Raw genomic sequence first — 20,956 nt, 5'->3', positions numbered from 1 at the left:
AATATGTATGTACAAGAAAGAAAATGCCAAGTCTTTGTATCTGGCCGGCAACCTGACACATTCGATCAGCTGTTTTCCCAATATAAAACCGGAATTTTCTAGTAACTAAATGTGGATTAGTCGATGAGCTACCACAGATTAATCTGTGAGCCCCACAACAGTTCACTCCCGTGAGCCATAAGTACCGGCAATCCACCAATGGGACTCAATAGGATTCTTTGAGGATAACCACAGGGCCACAGAATTAGCGGCTATAAAAAGCTTTCAGATCCACATTCAATCAATAAGTAAGTAATACAAATGGGAGCTTTTCCTTTACCTTGATTTCGTAGATTGTCCTTTAAATGAAGACCTTCCACACTGTGAAGGATGTTTTATTTCCTCCGAAACTGTTGAATATTTTAAATACACTAACGCGTGCCGCACTAAAAATTATACTTTTTTCACATCTTAACAAGATGTAGAGCACCGTTTGTGTGAATATCAATTAATTATCTCGCAATTTCCATTGGAAATTCCCCAATTAATTGGATATTTTCTCAAACATTTAATGTTTTCTTCTAGTATAGGTGTTTCAGCATGAAATACAATTTGGATAAAGCAGTGAAACTCACGGTATTATCATTGAGTAAAAAACATTAATAGAAATGATATCTAGGTCTTGAACTTGAACATAATAACATTAGTTGTATATTTTAGCTTAATGACTTTTTTGTACAAATAAACTCCTCTCATTTGTAAATGAAGTGAGATATTGACACTGTAAGATAAAGAATTTATTGACCACGATAAACCGCCATTTTACTTTTATGCGTAGAATTTAATATGATAATATCTTGATGAATTTTATCAATATATCACAAAAAATATGCAAGTTTCATGCACAAAAAAATCTCAGCAAAAAAAGGTGTACAACTTAGACTATTTTGTGTTTGTTGACATCCGTGGTTTTGTATATAATAACATTTATTAGTATATAAGTAAAAAAAAAATTAAAAGTGCACGATAGTTAGGGACAAGCTAATGAAAATTGTGTTTTGTAAAGCAATATATGGGTTTACTCAATACAGTGGAACCCTCAAATAAGAAACTTTTCTACCTACTACTGATTCGTAATATGTACACTACCCTAAAAAAGTTTCCGGGCAAGCAAAAATGGTGTATTTTTGAAGGCAAATTTCAAGTGGCTATATCTCCGGCTGTGGTCAACCGATTTTCAAAAATTTATTAGTTTTGGAAAGGTACATTTCTCACCTTTCCAAAACTGGTAAATTTTTGAAAATCGGTTAACCCGTTATTTATTGGCAGCCATTTTGGTAAAGCTAGGAAAAAGCCTATTTTTCACGATTTCACAAATTTTGACTTTGACCTCTTGCATCTCGGCCGCTAGTGCACCGATTTTGATGAATAGATAGTCGTTGGAAAGGTAATTTAATTCCCTTTCCAGATCTGCTAAATTTTTGAAAATCGGTCAACCGGTTCGGTTGTAACAGTCATTCTAGTGAACTATAGTGAAAAAATACACTTTTGACTATATCTCAGCTTAGGGTTGACCGATTTGGACAAACTCGGATTCAAATGGTAGCTAATAACGCCCTCTAACTTTTAAAAAAAATTTCATCCCGATCCGTCACGTGGTTCTTTTTTAATGTTTTTTTATGTGACCCCCTTATGTTACAAAAAGTGTACCCTAACTTCATTCGCTTCCCAGATTTTTTTATAAGTTACACCTGGCTCAAATTTCATCAGAATTAATAGAAGACATTATCATCTAACTTTTAAAAAAAATTTCACTCAAATCCATCAAGGGGTTCTCCTGTAATGTCAATTTTTGTGAAGCTATGCGCGATTTTTGTCTTTTACCTGTTATACCCCCCCTCCCCCCACTAAATCATGACTCAAATTGTATTTAAAATATTTGTACAAACACCCTTGACCTTCTTTTATATTGTTATGCCAATCGGATTTAATTCTAAATAAAAATAATAAATTCCTAACTTGAAATCTGCTAATACTCATATTGTGGCTCTTGTTGTTGGTAATATTAAGATTTTGGGCGAAAAATCGTGAAATTTTTTTTTTGATTAAATGGGGATAACAAATCAAAATAAGGTCCAAGACATCTTTACTAACATTTTTAAGACAATTTAACAAGGCTTTGAGTCAAATCACGCTCAAGAGCTGATGGATTGCTCAAGTCAAATTGACAACTTTTAACGCAAAAATGGGTCATAGCTTCACAAAAATTGACATTACAGGAGAACCCCTTGATGGATTTGAGTGAAATTTTTTTTAAAAGTTAGATGATAATATTTACTATTAATTCTGATGAAATTTGAGCCAGGTGTAACTTATAAAAAAATCTGGGAAGCAAATGAAGTTAGGGTACACTTTTTGTAACATAAGGGGGTCACATAAAAAAACATTAAAAAAGAACCACGTGACGGATCGGGATGAAATTTTTTTTAAAAGTTAGAGGGCATTATTAGCTACCATTTGAATCCGAGTTTGCCCAAATCGGTCAACCCTAAGCTGAGATATAGTCAAAAGTGTATTTTTTCACTATAGTTCACTAGAATGACTGTTACAACCGAACCGCTTGACCGATTTTCAAAAATTTAGCAGATCTGGAAAGGCAATTAAATTACCTTTCCAACGACTATCTATTCATCAAAATCGGTGCACTAGCGGCCGAGATGCAAGAGGTCAAAGTCAAAATTTGTGAAATCGTGAAAAATAGGCTTTTTCCTAGCTTTACCAAAATGGCTGCCAATAAATAACGGGTTAACCGATTTTCAAAAATTTACCAGTTTTGGAAAGGTGAGAAATGTACCTTTCCAAAACTAATAAATTTTTGAAAATCGGTTGACCACAGCCGAAGATATAGCCACTTGAAATTTGCCTTCAAAAATACACCATTTTTGCTTGCCCGGAAACTTTTTTAGGGTAGTGTATATTGAGCGTTTTGATGGAAGTTGAATTTCATCTTTTATTAAGCCATCCATTAATAGCGTCCTAACTTAGGCAATCTAGTGGATCTACTGTGTCTACTGTGGTCCGACTGTATTTTCTTAAGATTTTTACGTATATTTGAGTGACAAAAATTGAACAATTTTGTCATTGCTTTATTCTATTGAAATTGGGATACAAAAAACATGCATCCACAAAGTTTGAGCCGATCTGAAAAAGTCGGAAAATATGTTCAATTAGAAGTACGTTAATTATTTCACTTTTGTGAAATACCAATTACACAAATGTTCCATATACAGAACTATATTGTATATAGAACTCGTAGTAGGACCATTTTATTTATTGAACCTAAAGTGAATACTGTGATGTATAAGCGGAGCTCTCTGTAGCTCAACAGAGCACTCTTACGGGATTTTCACGCAAATTTGTGACATTCTTTATTCTATGTAAAAAATCAATGTTACAAAAACGTGCATTTTCGGTGGAATTTTCAAGACGGAAAAACGTGCTCCCACTCGCGCGATAAGAAAGAACGATAGAAGAAGCTGCGTTGGTGGATAATTATAGTGCCATTTGTGGATGTTTGTAATCCAATCAGGCGCAAGTATCAGTCGTTATCGGCTCTGCGGAAAACTCCGTAATTTCTTTTTCATATCGTCATCAGGTAAAATGGTCACATTTTGATATATTTGCGGCACATTTCCTGAGAGATACTTAAGCACTCTGTGTGTGCCCCCCATTTGAGACTTTCATTTCAATAACACAACTAACAATTAAAGATAAAAAGCATCACGCGAAAAAGCACTTTGCGCTCAATTATGCTAACACTAATGGGGATCGTCTCATGGGGTGAGTTCGGGGCCCATCCATCAAAAAGACGCAATGCCTCTTGATGTTTTCATTTCTTATAATCGCATCTTCTGGCTGATTTTATCGCTACATATTTTTACATTTGGTAATTATTCGTGGACTAGCAAAGGCGCTTTCCTTTAAGACCATACCTCTGTATTTTTGAGGTAAAATTGTCTTTGATAACGTGAAATTTTGCACCTACGGAAGAAAAAATTGCTCTTTCTTTGATTTATTCTTTTTATAATTATTTCATTCATTCACATTTTTTGCCTTATCATTAATATCCGATAATTTCCAGTTTTTTTTTTGTTTTTCTTATGAACGAACAAATTGCCGTGTACGTTTTTTTGGTGTATTTTTTGCATGTTTACTTCTTAATGATCACTCAATAGAGATTTAGAAGTTTGTGTTGAGAGTACAGACAGTAGCATAATATTACAATCATTTGAGTGTTTACAATATCGCAGCAAAAGTTTCAATTTATTGACTGAAGCGGAAAATTGAAGAAAGTTGTACCTACTTTGAAACATCACTGTATATTTTTCATTTTAGCTATGATTCTTTTTTTCAAAAGAAGGCACAGCTTCTGAATAAGAAAAACTTTAAATTCAAAGTCTGATCGAACTTAAACTTTGTATGAGCACGAATTAATATTAGCTTACAGACAACTTATTTCTAAAAGATTTTCAGGCGTCTTTCTATGAAAAGATACTATATTGATTTTAAAAGAAAAATCCAATTTTATGATTTTTTGAGCTTAGAATTAATCTTGTGTAGTCTGTGTAGTAGAACCTATACCTATACATATCGCCTATAACAAGCGATATGATTTTTTTGTAGTTTAGTGTGAAATATATATAGGTCAGTGTGAGGAATGAAAATAGAATGCCAAAATAAAATGAGCACGTGTAGAAAATTTGGATGCACGTAAAGAATATTTCAATGTTTCGTGTATTTTTTTTATTTCGCTTTAAGCATAATGCAATTTAACGTAAAATTCTCTATTATAAATTTTCAGCTTATTCAAAGATGGTGAAACAGGGACCACGTCCACTTGTAATTTGCGGCCCATCAGGCAGTGGAAAGAGTACCCTGCTGAAGAGACTCTTCAAGGAATTTCCTGAAACTTTTGGCTTCAGTGTCTCTCATACAACGCGTAAACCACGTCCTGGAGAGGAGGATGGCATTCACTACCATTTCGTTTCTGTGGACGAAATGCAAGCTGCAATTGAAAGGAATGAATTTTTAGAAACTGCCACCTTCAGTGGCAATATGTATGGTACGAGCAAAAGGGCCGTACAGAGTGTCCAAGCAATGGGAAAAGTCTGCGTGTTGGACATTGAGATTGAGGGGGTGAAACAAATTAAAAATTCCGACCTCAATCCACTCCTTGTGTTTATAAAGCCACCATCAATTGAGGAATTGGAGAAACGTCTCCGAGGAAGAAAGACAGAAACTGAGGAGAGCCTACAGAAGCGACTCAATACAGCTAAAGTCGAAATTGAATATGGTATGATAATTATTTTTCTCGTAAGAATGTTTTTTTTTCATTATTCATTTTTTTTTACTTTTTTAAAGATCATAAAATAAATATTTTTGATTCACTCGTATTTAAAAAAAAATCTAGTTTAGGTATTAAGTATTCTAAATATATAATTGGTAATCTAAAATATAATTAATTTTTTTACATAGAAAGTTCATTGGTTGCATCACCAATTTTCATTATAGGCCGATCAAAGTGTTTTTTTTTCTTGTTTTGTTTTGTTGTTGTCTTAATATGTTTTATCTTTAAGTTACCGCGCGGTCATTGATAAACTACGGTTTCATAGACCTATCTGGGTTATAGGGTGGGATATTATAAAAAAAAAAAAAAAAAAAAACCAATTTTCATAATCTTACGAAATAAATTAACCGTGGTACGAGGATCGTTGATGCAGCGGACGTTATGTTTATTCTTTCGTGTGTAAATAATTTTAAGTAAAATGAATCACTTGTGAGTATGCGCAAGGAATTTTCCGTGGCGCAAATCTAGAAATAGCCATAAGTGGCCCAATAATTTTTCACAAACTTCTCTCTCACCCACTTCTCAATTTTATTCGCATTGAGAAAGAATGAGAGAGAACACGGTTTTGAAAAGCGCAAAGGAATTTGTAGAATAAGCAATGTCACAATATTATGATCATTTTTTTTTCAAGACAAAACATGGATTTTTAGAAAATTTTTTAGCATGAGAATGTAGGAGAGCACTGAGAGAGTAATTAAATGGGAGAGTAGAAAAGAGTGCTGATGAGTGTAGAGAGAGTTATAGTCGGAGCTCAGCCTTGTGCGGGGATGGCTGCTAGCTCGAAGTGCTCTGTAGGTTAGTTTCGAGGACGAGGGTGGTGGTTACTGAGGGAGTTGACCAGAGCCTCTTGTGGTGCCCCCCTATTCAGGGCGCCACAATACCAACAATTAATTCCTAATTATATTTGTCTGTCTAAACAAAATATATTGTAGTAGTTTAATAACGAAAGTAGGTACATACATAGGTTGTACCTAATTACATAGTCATGAAAGCAAAATACATAAAATAAAATAATTTAATTACTGCTCTAAAAATATATTCAACATTTTTCGGTATTTTTTTTTGTTTCATTATAAAATTAAAAATAACTTGTGATAATTATATGGTAATTTTCGGTAATTTCAGTATTATTACCTTGTATGACGCATTTTATTGGAAGATTTGTTTTTCTATTTTAATATAAAATTCATTACCATTAAGGTGATAAAACTTATTCGGTAATCATTTCAAATCATTATCATCACAATAAGTGTTTTAATGTTTGAGTTTAAGGAAATTCCAGAAATTTTTTAAAGGTAAAAAAAATATAATGACGTATTGAACTCTAAAAGTTTTGTTAATGAATTTCATGCTCTATTGCACGAATAAAAGGTGGAAAATGCGTCATTAGGGGAAATAATTAGAACACGCGTAATCTTGAGGAAGATCAAGTGCCGAATAGCCAAAAAGAACTTCCTATTTTCATTGAAGACAACTCAATTTTTTTTTTACAATAAAAATTCGAAACCTTCTAATGAAATATTTTATGAAGTAATTTAATGAAAATAAATCTTTTTGTTTTTAGGAAGTATTCCTGGGAACTTTCACATCATAATTCACAATCTGCAAGTGAAGAAAGCCTATGAAGAGCTGAGAGATTTTGTGGTGAAGGAGTTGGAAACACAGCGTGAGGAAGGTACTTTTGTGAATTTGAAACGCTGTGAGAATGACTTGGATTCATCTTAAATAACTCTTTAGCACCATGTTTGTTGGTTTCTTTGAGTGTTACTGCTGTGAATCAACTCACAATTTGTTGGTTTTTTATAAATATCTATTTAATCAGACAAGATTTATATTTAAATTATACAATCCTATTTTTTCTACTAATTCAACGGACGATTTAACAAAAGCATAAATACCCAGTTTATGTACAGTACATACCTACATACATATATTTTTTTTAGGAAATGATCACGAATCTGTTAAAAATCTTTAATAATCTCTTTTAATTTTCATGTGTCCAAGATATTTTTTTTCTCCACAAAACTTCTTGTGTGGTCCGGAGGAAGAACCATATATTATTATTCCTCAATAATAAAAATTCTCGGACAAATAGTTGTGACATTTAATGTGGTAAAAGAATGCAACATTAGCACTAAAATTAACCAGAAATGAATAAAATCCAAGAGAATGGATTACAAAATGTGTTAATTTGATCTTTTGTAAAATTAACATAGCAATATTATACAAGAAAAACAAAACATTCCATGACAATTCTCTTTAAAATATACACACATAGAAGTATGTATATAATTTCCAAATTAATATATTTCACAGTGGAGATGCATATGACGTAAAAGACAGAAAGCTTTTAAAATAATATAGAATTTTAGGGACAAAATTTCCTTTATTTTCTAACAAATTGCACCAACTTAATAAATAAAATAATAGAGTGCAAGAAGAACCTATTATTAACAGAGCATCCGAATTTTGTGTTTGATAAACATGTTTACACACAGAAGACTTAGAAGATTGTTGATTAATGCCAAACGAAGCAAGTGAGTGTTGTGAAAATTATATCCTAATATAAAATGCATTGCAATTTTAATTTAGCATGAGATTTAAAATGAAATTCCATTATTACCCGCCTAAAATGTTTATTTTTTTAAAGAAGAACTAAATTGATATTCTATATTACATTGGCAGTATCTTTCATCATCAAAGAATGCAATAAGCCACACCATTCGTAAGGTTTGTAAGTCAACAAGAAAATCCTATTTTTACCCAAAGAAAAAAAATTGATAAGAACTCATTTAATCCGAATTGGTAATGTATTTGTATTTAAGAAAAATGCCATATATCCTTCAAAAAAATAAAAAATAAAAACAAACTCATTTTTGTACCTAAATGAAAAATTGAAAATGTATTATTAATAATTTTATATATTGTATTGAAATTTGAAAATCAATAAAAACACCTATATTTAAAATTAAATATTGCGTAATAAATGTTTAACACTTGGAGGACCCAACATTTGGCACAACGCAGAGGATCAAATTGGTAATAAGTTATTGAACGAGGATTGAAAGTTTCACTAATTCTTGATCTCCTTCAAGCATTCCTGCACTTAATTACTAAATATTTAATTGAGAAAATCGTCACTGAAAAAAAATTGCCAATTCAAACGACTTTTTAGCTACAATTTTGCATAATTTATTATTGCGCCTAAATCATCACAATCTTTGATTCTTCATGTAACTTTTTAGTCACTTCCGGCAATAAAATTAGTCCACATTAATGATTTTCACTGAGGAAAAGTGAACAAGAGATCTTGATTTGGGGAAATATGGGGAAACATAACCTCAAAACCATGGCTAAAATGTATGGGATTTTGACTGGTAATGAGTACCAATTTAATCCTCTGCGTTGAATTCTGACTTTGACCTCAATTATCTTCCAAAGAAAAGACTTTTCTCGAGATTTTCTTTCTGCTATCTTAAAGTAATTAAAATTCCCTACACATAGATGCAAAATTCATCAAGATAGGTCCAATAGATTTTATTCTGTGACGATTTTTAGGTTCAAATTGGTAGCAAGTACATACCAGTAAAGTCCTCCGAGTGTTAGGAAATGATTTCGCGTCTGCACAGCTATGCATTACATACACCGTTGACCCCGGTTGACCCGATCGCAGTGAAGAACAGAGGCTACTGTTAATCGGGCAATTTCCACCAAAGAATGAATCTTCCATTAAATCTATTATTTCATCACAATTATTTTCACCCTCTCTTATTTGCGCCAAGAGCAATAAGCCCCTTTGAAGTCGAATGAGGTGAATTAGAGTGAAGGGACAATTTACTTTGTTGTGCTATAGCTAGAATTCTCTGTGGAGCATCCACAGAAATGTCTATAGAAAAAATGCTTAACTTTCGTCGGAACATGAGGTTACCATGACAACGGCAACAGCTGTTAGGAAAACAAGAAGTGTTGACGAAAGAGGAAGCAGGAAAAACTACCCCTTTTACCCAAAAGTTTCTATTAAATTTCCAAAATCTGAGTAAGCTTAGGCATCCATTGAGAACATGACGACACAAATGTTGCTGAAGAAGTGGGCGCGACAGCGTGAAATGCAAGAACAGAATATTGAGAAGTCGCGAGCTGCAAAGAATTTCTTCGATAAGAATCGCAATCTCACATCTCACTTTGAATCCTGGACCACATCGCAATTCTACGAGAATAGTAGTCAGAAAATTGAACGCACCAAGGAGACGCGACGGAGGGAGGAAGAGCTCTGTGAGCGCCGACAGCGACTCCGGGAATTGCGAGATAGGGAAGAACAGGAATGGCAGCGAGAGCTCCAGGAGGGACGTAGACAACGCCATAAAATACCCACAAAATGCCTCACGGAGATTAATTATCACATTGCGGAGGAAGAAAAGCGCAAGAATGATCTGGAAAATCAACTATATAGTCGATGGCGTTTGGATGCCACGCGCGACAAGGTGATCCACGAAAGTCGTAGCACCCACGAAGCTCTAGCTAAATTAAGTTGGTTAGATAGGCAGGTTGAGCAGAACATGGAGCGTGAGAAGCGGGACAGAGAGGCGGCAGAACGTGAACAGCGGATGCAGGAAGAAACAGAGCGTCAGGAGAGATTGCTGGAAAAGAATCGTCAAGTTCTTGATTCCCAAATGCGAGAGCTTCATTCGCTGCAGGAAACCCATATGAATGATATGCAGCGGCAGGATGCAGAAAGTCGTGCCCTGAAAGAGGAAGAGAATCAGCTACGGGAGCGTCTGCGTAAAATTGAAGAACTTTTCCAAATGTGGCAGAATAAATTGGCCACTCTCACAGGATCATCCACCAGACCAATGCACAATCTCCGCCGTATAAAAATGCTCCTTGATATGCGAATAAGAGGTGTCCGGGAGAGAATTGAAATCGATGTGGACTTCCTGAAAAATCTTTTTGATGCAACCGATGATGTCACACTAAAGCCACTTATGGATAAATTCTACAAGCATATGGAAGAGACAGCAAGTGACAGTGACTACGTCCGCAATCTGTATGATTCTGAAGCAAAATCATATCTAATGGAACGAGAAGTCATTTGGAGTGCCATGGCGGAAATGCGCGAACGGCTAATCCGTCATAGTGTCACAGAACTTCTCAATCGAACAAATCTCGAGATTGAAAGGAACATTAAGAGATATCAGGAGCTGAGTGATATTAAAGCTACACACCTACGTGCTCTGGATCATACAAATGACTTGCTCAGAGAGCTAAAAAGAGATCACAGTGCACCACAGCATAGTCCTCGAGTTCAAATGCAAATTGATACATCATCCGTGTCAGAGGAAACATCACGGGAGCAAGGTGGGAAGCAACATGATGATTGTTATTCAATTGTCAATCAGTTGAGTAGTCAGAGAATAACACCCAGAGATGATACACCCCTTCTTGGAGGAGCTCCACGCTTTGGCAGGAAGAAAATTGCTTGGAGATAGAAGCGAGGTAATGTTGAAATTTATTTTAAAGATTTTATTCTTGTGGCTTGATTCGGAGGAAAGTCCTTTCTAATCTCTCGAAATAATTTAATAAAAAATTCTTCAGCTCTTACCTTATTTTCTTATTGCTAAAACTGATATTTTTAATCACCTGATTGTAAAAAGTACCCCTTGGGGCAAAATGGTGAATTTGGTGTTTTTTTTAAAATAACTTTTTAAATTTTTGAAAAAATAATTTCCCTTTATTAGTATAACTATTATATACAATTTGGGATGTTTAATCACTTACTATTACCAATTTTTATAAACTAAAAAAATAAAAAAGGCAATTTCTTAAATTTTACGTTTTTTTTTTTTAATTTTTTGTATTTTTTTTTATTAAAAAAGAGTTTTAATTGGTACACAAATCTCTCATTCTCAATATGTAGATATTTTAGTGCCTTGCTAAAATAATTTCATTAAATTAAGATTAGCGAAAAAAAAACGCATTTAACCATTTTACCCCAGGATTTATGCAAAAGGCAAATGTGTAAGGGTTTGGAAAATGGCCCGAAAAAGCATTTTCCCATTGATATAGAGAAAAATCGTCTGAAACAAAGTTGTAGCCCGGAAAATTTCCTATAAGATAGTTCTCATGGGAAATCTCAAATATTTCCACGGAACTCAGGAAGAATTATCTCCCGAAAATTCCCCATTTTACCCCAGGTTCCCCTAAATTTATTTAATTAATTTTATTTAGACACTCTTCGTTTTGTCACTTGAAGAATAAAAGTTCTTTGACTTCATGGTTTTTCCTTCAACTTTTTTATCGATTTTTATGATCTATCAATTAAATCGTTTTGATAATGTACCTCAAAACCACAGAAAAATCGTAATAGAGTAGCAGGTAATAACATTTATGGGTCAATGGGACATTTTTATCCCATAGCTTCATTATGAAAATGGTTCATTTTGAATAGTTAATTTAGGACAATGCCTTTATGGTCTCTGACATCCTCAAGGACTCAAAGAACCAAAAAAGACGGAAAACCTAAACTCAAAAAGATAAACGGATTTTTTACCAAAAATGTCTTAATTCAGATCAAAGAAATCCTTAAAAATTACTCAAGGGTTAATCATATTGATATTGCTGACAATAAATTAGTAAGTTATGGACCCCCTGAAATTTATTACAAACTTACAATTGAATTTTGAAGAAGAAAAATGTAGGTATAATGGAAAAAAACAATATAAGTGCACATGAGAAGGAAATATTTTTTCCCACACTTAACTTTTCATTTTCCTCTCACACACAAAATTAAATGTACAAGAACACAGAGTTGTACTTGAAAATCTATTACATACTTAATGTTACATTTAGGTTGATACTATTCACTAAATCAACTCTGTTTTCATATACTTTTCTCTTTTCCACACATCATGCCTTCTTTATTTTTTCAACTGATCTCTAGCGAATTTTTTTCCTATTGTACATTCATTTGGGATCAGTTTCCATTTGGAGTTCTTACAAAGTGGTTGAAATTCGTTCTAGTAGACAGATAAAATACAAAAAAAAGTTAATTTCAATTTTAATTTGAGTGAGAATTAAAAAAATGGATAAATCATAAAAGACTGTTGAGTAGTCATGTAAAGGAAAAATCCTGAAGAGCATTTTCGCTCAAAAAGTGTTAGAATTAAAAACGAAAAGAAAAAAAAAACATGAAGCCATTTAAAAGGATTCTTATAAAATTAGTGGAATTGGTGAGAAAGCAGTGGCATTGAAGATTTTCTCTTGGACAAAAAGGAGAAAAAGGATAACTAATTTTTTTTATTGTTGTAAAATTTAAATTTCAGGGTGCTTGCATATCATGTGTGATAACAAAAGCGCTCACCGACCACGAGGCCAAGCGTGTATTTATTCTTAATCAAAAATTATCGAGGTTAATATCCGCGATGTTATTTTTTCTTTCTTTCTATTTCCATCAATCGTTTCTTTAAGATCTTAATGAAAATTTTTAATGGAGCGCGCAAAGTGTGTGTCCAATTTGCTGAAAAATGCTAATTATTTGTCCGCAACTTAACACCTTTTGCAGAGAATGGAGTCTACTGCATAACATCACATGGTCTTCAGCGGGAAATGCATTTGCCAACGTCACATTTGGCGGTTACACCCTCGTCACTGCCCTCATGGTACTATCGAGGTAAATGCAAGAAAGTCTTTTATTTTTTTCGTTGCAATTTCTGCACATAATGTTGCATCTGCAACCTACTTTTGAGGGGACTCCTGCTGTACCCCATCATAGTTCATATTGTACATGATTTAATTAACTTTTTTTGTGCGGGTTTAACCTTGATCTGTGTGAATCTTCCTCGTACGATTTATTTGAAAATTGCAGCTCCATTGCGAATGAAAATTTTTGAGGCGCGTACTTCTGTGGCTTTTTTCATGGTTCAGTACACTGTTTTGTGACACAATTTCATGAATGATTGAATTACAATCATCACAAAGAGCCCATCTGTTGATGCCCATTGAGTGGATTGGCTGCCTTTTTATTCCGCACCTCAGTCATTAATGAATTTGTTGTCTCTCTCTATCTATGGTTTAAGTTTCCTTGCCCTAAATTTGAAGGATTTGCTTTTGGGGAATTAAAATAATATGTGGAAAATTAAAAGGAGCCGATTTAATGCTGCAAAGTAATTTAATTAATCATAAAGAATTAATTTTTATTCCCTCTTCGCACTGATTTACTGCTATCGATCTCATTGAGAAAACGATAAAAAATTCCGGATCACTGATCGTATATGCTATATTTTCAATTAAAAAATTATATTTTCTTACAAATAAATCAAAAATCTTTACAAAAGTTCATATCAAATTTATTACAAAAGAATTCATTGATTTGGCTAAAATGGATTATGAGTAGTTGCTATTTAAATCAAATTTGAATCAAATTAAATGTTCATAAAGGTACAAAATTCTTGAAAGACTTTATATCTTTTCTAAAATCTTAATAAACTTCCCTTAACTATTTTAACTTAATTTAATTTTTCTAATTTTTCACCATAAGCAGCAGATATTTCAAATTTTTAAACAATTTAATAATTTTTTAACGTCTTTGTCTCCACCCTCTTTGGGTTTTTTTTTTACTACAGTACACCTATACTTTATGGGATAGGTAATGAAAAGAAGTTGATTGCATAATTTTCCACAACAATAGAGCAAACAGACAAATAATGGCCTCTTGAGGATTTCCCGCGCTTTTGACACAAAACCAAGAGAGTGAAATAGAGAAAATACATTCGCAAGGAAAAGAAGAAATAGTTAATGGCCTTGTATATGTTATGACAAAATGACGCGTAAATTGCATTTTTTTCTCACGTGAATTTATCATCCCACGTTGCTGAAAGAGAAAACAAACTTGTACTTTTCCGAATGATATTTTATTTTTTAGTAAATCGAGACATTTATATGCTTTAGTTCTCAAGAAATGATGTAGTTGTATTGACCCAGATATTCGCAGGATTTTTGTTGTTTTTGAAACTCTTTTAAAATTGTCTAAAATCGTTAATTCTCAATCGAAATTCTTGAAATTTAGCATAAGAAATCCTAAATCCTAAGAAAAATAAAGTTTTTAACAAGGGGGGTTTATCTGAACGAAATTATTCTGATATTCGGGAAAAATCACCATGAAAATTCAAATATACACTACCCTAAAAAAGTTTCCGGGCAAGCAAAAATGGGGTATTTTTCAAGGCAAATTTCAAGTGGATATATCTCTGGCTGTGGTCAACTGATTTTCAAAAATTTATTAGTTTTGGAAAGGTACATTTCTCACCTTTCCAAAACTGGTAAATTTTTGAAAATCGGTTGACCACAGCCAGAGATATAGCCACTTGAAATTTGCCTTGAAAAATACTCCATTTTTGCTTGCCTGGAAACTTTTTTAGGGTAGTGTAAGTTTAAGTATAAAAACAAAAACATTTAAATTCAACTGAAAAGTTGTAAATATTAGCCGAAAAGTTTTAAATTCAAGCTAAAAAAAAGTAGTAAATTCAACCAAAAGAAAACTAAATTCAAGTCAATAAATATTTGGTTTTCAGCCCTGAAACACAAATTGATGAGCAAAACTTTAAAAAAAATCATTGAAACCTAAAAAAAAGGACTAAATTTAAATCGAAAAGTGTAGTAAATTAATCCTTTAAGGTTTTTTGGGTCATACGCTGACCCAAACGTGAAACATTTTATTTTTTCAAAATATTCGCCAGATAAACACCCTTTGGTTTTTAATCTACTTTTATTCACTCAAAACTAAATAAATAAGCAAAAATTAGAAATAAAATAAAATGCAAAAAAACTAAAGATTTCCCTTTCAATCTTTTTTCATTGATGCAGAATCATCGATCCGCGCAGTAATCCCACAATTATTGAAAAAATCTTCCTAACTATGGGCATGTTTATGTTCTTCGTGATGGGAGGTCTTGTATTTGCTTCCATTGACCAAGTGCCGTCAGCTCTGCACGACAATGCCATTATTTTGGGCTGCTTATCCTTCCTCGTAGCCTTCCTGTTTATCGTTGATCTCTCTGATCCCCTTGCGCGGCATCGATCGGGTGCCACCCAAACGGACACTGCATCCTATACGGAGAGCACCCAGAGTGTTGCTATTCAGGCGGATGATATAAAACGCCCCCATACGGTGGACAAGGTGGAAACAAAGACACTTCCGAGTGCACAAGAGGCTGTCTTTGCACGTGTTCTCACACCGGAAAAGAGTCGCGCAACACGAAGTAGGACCCCCACCAAGTCCCCATACGTGGTGGATCAGATGGACAGTGGGAATGATGATACGTACAAGCGCTACGGGGACTTCAATCATGCCTTTATGGATGATCGTTTTACAAGTGGCTCCTACACACGTGGTGCCGTAATTGATCGTGGAAATTTCATTCTACGCGTTCCACCCTCCACCACGTCAACCTTTGTTCCATCCACATACAGTTCAGGTGAACGAAATCGCGAAACGGATGAAATACAAGCACCCATCACACCAGGATATGTTGTTCATGCAGCAAAAATGTGGGATAAACGCGCTAAAACTACAAGAAAGTCTCCCATTGGACCCAATACTGTCGTCTAAAATGCAGGACTCTGTTCAACCCATATTCTCCTCCTCACCCACGTGTCTAATATACCATGTGTAATCGTTTAACATTAACTAATATAAAAAATACTATAATTTTAGCAATTCCATTTATTTTTAGCCATTGTTAGTGTTTTGATTGTAAGTTTATCTGCCAATGGGGTCCCTGTATCGTTTATTTGATGGATTTTGCAAACTCTTTGGTAAGTTTCCGGTCTTTTCATATTTTTCCAAGGCACCACAGTCAATTTCATCCATCTTGAAGCAACGATCATCCTTTGAATACATTCGTGGTTCAAAAACATAGTGCGGAAGTGGTCGATAGCCTTATAGGGAGAGAAGAAAAGAATTTTAATTTTCTTGGAGTTTTTCTTAAATTTCGTTTTCAAGTCTTGATCACATTTGAAGACTAATTATTGAAGAGTAAGAAAATCACTTTCCGCCATTTTGTGATTTTCCTCAAAACACAATGGTAGGTTTTTTCTCAAGATCTATTTGATGGATTTTGATGGGATAAAAAGCAAATGAAAGAGGAAGCATTAACGGAGAATATACCGGAACAGATTTTAGAATTTCGACTCAGAAGTTGAGAAAAATAAATAAGAATATTTGTCTACTTTTCACAGCTTCTGAGTCGAAATTCTAAAATCTGTTCCGGTACATTCTCCGCTAATGCTTCCTCTTTCATTTGCTTTTTACTTCATCAAAATCCATTAAGTAGATCCTGAGAAAAACCTACCTTTGTGTTTTAGGGCAGTTCTGTGGAAAAGTTGGAAAATCTCAAGATGGCATCGCACCTAAGAAGGCGAAAGGTGATTTTCCTACTCTTCAAAAATTGGACTTCAAATGTAACCAACATCGGAAAACCATGTTTAAATGAAAACATTAAAAATATGTAAATTCCAACAATTTGCTCAAGAGACCCGCTTTAAATTAATTTTTTTTCTAATTCTGATTTTCATTTCTAAAACTAAAACTTCCGGTTGATGTTGCATTTAAAGAAAATTACTTACGCTCTAGAAGTCTTTCTGCCTGCTGTCGTCGCTCAATTAGCCTACAATCTTTTCCTGAACAAGGTATAGCTCCATACCGTCGACCAGGTAGTTTTTGTGGGGCACACTGTGATCCACCATACGACTTTGTTGGTCCTACGCATCCGCCACAATGACTTCCTCCAATATGATTTTCTTTAAAATTCTTCCTGTAGTCATGGCACCGATTGGAGCCAGATGGACATAGATTTGGTTCCATACACACTGTCTTCCGGCATTCATCTTGCAATCCATTTCTTTTACCACAAATACAGACACTGTAGAGAACACCCCCACGAAGCAGACATCTATCACTTCCACAATTTCCCTCAGAAATATGACAAGGATTCAGATTCATTTTCCTAACTTTTTGTTTTTTACTTCTTTTGCACGTGTTGTCAACTAAAGGGACAAAAAGAAAACCGCAAAATAACGATGAAAAAGGAAATGTCTTTGGATTTATAGGACAATCAAAGAATAAAAAAAAACAACTCTTCGTTATCACATTTATTGATTTTCAATTATATCCTGGTTATTATATATATGTAGGTTTTTTTTAGCTAAAAATATTTTTCTTTTACTCTTTATTCTCCGAGACAATTTTGCACGCGAATTTTCCAATCGTATTTGCACATATAACTCATCAAATTTCTTTCCTTCTTTTAATAGTTCATTTTATGCAAAATTGTCACGCAAAATAGCACATAACAATTTACTACAACTAAAATATATAACGTAAGAATATATTTTAATGTAATATTTTTTTCTTCTTAAATAATTCTTTAAACTTTTCCCACAACTACAATCTTTTCTCTATTATATATATATTTTTTTTAACACGAACGACAACATTAGTTTTCTTGCATAAATTTCTCTACATTTTAACGTGTGATATAATTTTTTAAACATACATATAAGGGATAGTTCGTTAATTGTGTGAACTTTACAAGGACAATTTTCCCAAAAATGATAATTTAAAATTCTTCATTAAAAAAATATTTTTAGTTGCTATTAAATGAGAATGTATGAAAATTAATAATTCTTTAAAACAAAATTGAGCTAAAAATTTTTCATAAGAAATTTCTCTTAAAGTTTGCATAATTATCGGACTATCCGGACTATCCCTTATTATATATAATTTAGTGCACATAAGTGTATGTTTTTCATAAAACTGTGTGTTAATTTTATATTTATTGCATAAGGCAAATATATTTTTTTTTTTACCTTCAAGGCAGTGCAGAAATTTGTAAGAAATAACTCTTCCTTCCAATTAAATATTTATGTTTAAATGACTGAGAGTTGGAATTATTCTAAATATAAACTAAACATTCGATAATAGATCATCCATTTGAAATTAAATACATTTTAAAATTGATGACACCTTTTTTTTCAAAATTATCTTACAATTCAATATATTTTTTTAATATAATTTGAAGATTTTGGTCCCATTAAACATAATCAAATAATTTATCTTGCAAAGGAGTTTAGTAAGTTTTAAAGGGAAAAAAAGACTTCCTATTAGTTTTTTTTTTTCAACTGAGACCACTTGAGAAAAGCTTTTAAAGATTTGCCTAAGATTGTAAACAATAAAGTCGCCATTATGTTTATTTTCCTTTTTTATTTAATGCAAGAAGCATAAAGAAAAAAAATATCATTGAAATATTATTGTAACCACTTCTTGTACTAAAAAGAGATGAAAAAAAATAGAATAGTGACGTTATTCTATGTACTTTTAGGCAAATCTTTACCCCTTTTCCATTTTGTTCTCAGTAGAAAGTTTTCTAGAGTATCGCGTTTCTTAATTTTTTTCGTAAATAAGCCCAGAAACTAAAAACAATCTTTTAGTTTCTTCTTTAGTATCTTATCTTTAGTATTTGACGATCAATAGATAATCATAATTATATAATCAATTAGATCAATTAGGGCTATTAAACTAAAAATATGCGTTAAATATTTTCTTTTAAATTATTTCAACGTTTTATTGTAAGATTTTATGAAAGAAATATTTTTAATGTTACAGATTTAAAAAAAAAGATCCTTAATAAATTTAAAAATGCTTGTTAAAAAAAATTGTTAGAAAAGAAAATATTTTTAACAAAATCGGTCTGTAAGAATAAAAATCTTTTCGTTTTTAAATCTTAAACCCCGTCGGTTTTCAAGATCTTTAAAATTATATTGGAGGTAAAAGTTTGGGGAAGATGGCTCAATTTGGACTTCATGATGACTTTCTTTTAATCCGCTATCACTTGAAACCGATTAGATTTCAAAAGCTATGGAAACAAAGTATAAAATGGTTTTTAAAATTCGTTTGACTTTTTAAACATTTCTTCAACTTCTTAAGAAAGCTTTAGAGGTACAAATTGAGCCGTCCTTCCCTACATCTTAAATAGGATTACAAGATTTAAGATTTCAAACTTTACTCTAGAAATACATTTAATTCAAATTGCACAAAAATTGAGATCAGTAACACTTGAACTACATGAGCTATACAGAGAGTTTTATAAACATCGTATTTTAATGTTTTTTTATCCGGTGTTTAATACATTAGTTGTTAAAAATGTCGGAAAAACTTAGATATAAGAACAAACTGAATTAGTTCTATCATTAAATATCTATTCTGTTCTTCGTTTAAAACGATACTAATTATTTTTATTTAGTAATTTTTTTCAATGTGCAATGCTCTAATTTTTAACAACATCAAGAAATTATTTAAGAAAAAACATGAAAAATTACTCATTATTTCTTTCCTTCATACTGCAATGCGAAAGAGTTGAATCGATAATAATTTCGCATAATTTGCTCTGAATTTTGTATTTTTTTTTTTGGAAAAAAGAAAAGGATGATCATTTAGAAAAAAAAAGTAAAAGAATCTACAGACACGATTACCAACTCTGCCACATGACGATAGGACTAAAATAAAGTGAATATTGTGACCCTTCACTTTGATTTTAATGGGGGTGGAAGAAGCGCTAAAATCGAGTCTTCTTCATGAAAATTTAACAAGAAAAATTTTTGATTTTTTTTTTAAATTGATACTGCTTTGAGAATTTTTTCTATGCAATCTCGTGGTGTAGTATTTTCATATAATTTTGTGTGAGAAAATACTACACAGAATTTGCACGAGTTATTCTATTTGTGAAGGGGCACCGTCTTTCCCTTCATGGGAAGCAGAGGTAGCAGTAGCAGTAGCGGGAGTGCCGAAAGTGATAATGATGGCAAACATCGTAGCAGGAGCAGCTACAGCACTTTCTGCACGAGTAGCACGTCCTGCATGGCTTGTAGACCGAGCAGTGCTTGGTCGTGCACAGGCACAGGCATGTAGATGAACATTTGCAGCAGCAAACCATTTTTTGTCTTGGGGAGGGCTTTTCTCTTTAAAGGGAAGGACTCTTTGTCTGGAAAATTCTGCAGGTTTTTTGTTCACATTTGGTGGGAGTTACGTAATAAGAATGTTCTGTATAAAAGAAAATTAGAATTTTTCTTCTTTTGCAAATAACTCACCAATTGCGCAAATTCAAGGATACTCCTGGCTTTAATCCTGGAAAGGCTTAAAAGATTTGTACACTAATACTGTGAATTTAGAATAAACCACCTGGGCTTGGGAATTTAATAAAATTGAACACTTTGAATTTTCTCACGGCTGCATCGAAGCAAAATCCAAAAGTAAATGCAGGGATTTTTTTCCCTGGAAAAGTCCCCGAGTTGGGAGCTTGTTTTCATGGGTTGCTATGGATTCATTGACATAATTCCTCAATTTGAACTTGAGCCAAATTTAAACATTTTCGTAGCAATAAAGTACACATTGTGCATGGAATGGTCGCTTGTGTGTAAAAGATATGCGAGGGGGAGGGCTTTCGCAGCAAATCAATTCAAATACTAAGTTGTTGCTATGTATTGTCTTGAGCCATTAACCTCAAGCATACACATTTGCAT

General features: G+C 33.0%; 5 protein-coding genes across 18 annotated transcripts in view; 3 read left to right on the top strand and 2 right to left on the bottom strand.

Annotated features, from left to right (window-relative positions):
* LOC129795152 (solute carrier family 12 member 4) overlaps positions 1–804 on the bottom strand; it is a 54,516-nt gene extending 53,712 nt beyond the window's left edge. For 5 of the 11 annotated variants that reach the window (XM_055836216.1, XM_055836202.1, XM_055836209.1 and 2 more), the window contains exon 1: positions 320–556. The gene's annotated coding sequence lies outside the window, so the exon portion shown is untranslated. Of the gene's footprint in view, positions 1–319 lie in introns of all 11 variants that reach the window. The other 6 variants (XM_055836211.1, XM_055836217.1, XM_055836204.1 and 3 more) reach the window with 5 other exon arrangements.
* Positions 161–8,359, top strand: LOC129795175 (guanylate kinase). Of its 4 annotated transcripts, XM_055836250.1 has the most exons (4): positions 3,395–3,634; positions 4,841–5,332; positions 6,951–7,061; positions 8,072–8,359. In XM_055836250.1, the coding sequence occupies exons 1-4, from the start codon at positions 3,550–3,552 to the stop codon at positions 8,113–8,115; spliced, it is 732 nt and encodes a 243-aa protein (XP_055692225.1). In that variant the 5' UTR covers positions 3,395–3,549; the 3' UTR covers positions 8,116–8,359. The 4 variants fall into 4 exon arrangements, with proteins under 4 accessions (XP_055692227.1, XP_055692224.1, XP_055692226.1 ...); XM_055836252.1 differs by lacking the exon at positions 3,395–3,634 and adding an exon at positions 161–287 and having other exon boundaries at positions 6,951–8,359; XM_055836249.1 differs by having other exon boundaries at positions 3,371–3,634; positions 6,951–8,359.
* Positions 8,360–9,310: 951 nt separating this feature from the next.
* LOC129795160 (trichoplein keratin filament-binding protein) lies at positions 9,311–10,984 on the top strand. Its single transcript, XM_055836232.1, has one exon. It carries the CDS (start codon positions 9,448–9,450, stop codon positions 10,870–10,872), a length of 1,425 nt encoding a protein of 474 aa, XP_055692207.1. The 5' UTR covers positions 9,311–9,447; the 3' UTR covers positions 10,873–10,984.
* A 1,307-nt stretch (positions 10,985–12,291) lies between these two features.
* Positions 12,292–16,093, top strand: LOC129795167 (uncharacterized). Its single transcript, XM_055836240.1, has 4 exons — positions 12,292–12,612; positions 12,706–12,791; positions 12,945–13,052; positions 15,245–16,093. The coding sequence occupies exons 1-4, from the start codon at positions 12,571–12,573 to the stop codon at positions 15,987–15,989; spliced, it is 981 nt and encodes a 326-aa protein (XP_055692215.1). The 5' UTR covers positions 12,292–12,570; the 3' UTR covers positions 15,990–16,093.
* Positions 16,089–20,902, bottom strand: LOC129795176 (uncharacterized). The gene is made up of 3 exons (XM_055836253.1): positions 20,525–20,902; positions 17,006–17,425; positions 16,089–16,318 (listed from the first exon to the last, which is right to left on the bottom strand). The coding sequence occupies exons 2-3, from the start codon at positions 17,379–17,381 to the stop codon at positions 16,140–16,142; spliced, it is 555 nt and encodes a 184-aa protein (XP_055692228.1). The 5' UTR covers positions 17,382–17,425; positions 20,525–20,902; the 3' UTR covers positions 16,089–16,139.
* Between the last annotated feature and the right edge of the window lie 54 nt (positions 20,903–20,956).

This window comes from Lutzomyia longipalpis, chromosome 4 (assembly GCF_024334085.1).
Source record: "Lutzomyia longipalpis isolate SR_M1_2022 chromosome 4, ASM2433408v1".
Taxonomy (NCBI): domain Eukaryota; kingdom Metazoa; phylum Arthropoda; class Insecta; order Diptera; family Psychodidae; genus Lutzomyia; species Lutzomyia longipalpis.
This window is presented reverse-complemented; position numbering and strand designations above follow the sequence as displayed.

Bases quoted from the DNA above. Each gene is read 5' to 3' on its own strand.
- LOC129795175 (XM_055836249.1), top strand. From the start codon at position 3,550: ATGTTTGTAATCCAATCAGGCGCAAGTATCAGTCGTTATCGGCTCTGC. The intron at 3,635-4,840 runs GTAAAATGGTCA...ATAAATTTTCAG, and splicing joins CTTTTTCATATCGTCATCAG to CTTATTCAAAGATGGTGAAA. The intron at 5,333-6,950 runs GTATGATAATTA...TTTTGTTTTTAG, and splicing joins TAAAGTCGAAATTGAATATG to GAAGTATTCCTGGGAACTTT.
- LOC129795160 (XM_055836232.1), top strand. From the start codon at position 9,448: ATGACGACACAAATGTTGCTGAAGAAGTGGGCGCGACAGCGTGAAATG.
- LOC129795167 (XM_055836240.1), top strand. From the start codon at position 12,571: ATGAAGCCATTTAAAAGGATTCTTATAAAATTAGTGGAATTG. The intron at 12,613-12,705 runs GTGAGAAAGCAG...TTTAAATTTCAG, and splicing joins TTATAAAATTAGTGGAATTG to GGTGCTTGCATATCATGTGT. The intron at 13,053-15,244 runs GTAAATGCAAGA...TCATTGATGCAG, and splicing joins GCCCTCATGGTACTATCGAG to AATCATCGATCCGCGCAGTA.
- LOC129795176 (XM_055836253.1), bottom strand. From the start codon at position 17,381: ATGAATCTGAATCCTTGTCATATTTCTGAGGGAAATTGTGGAAGTGAT. The intron at 16,319-17,005 runs GTAAGTAATTTT...TCTCCCTATAAG, and splicing joins GGCAGAAAGACTTCTAGAGC to GCTATCGACCACTTCCGCAC.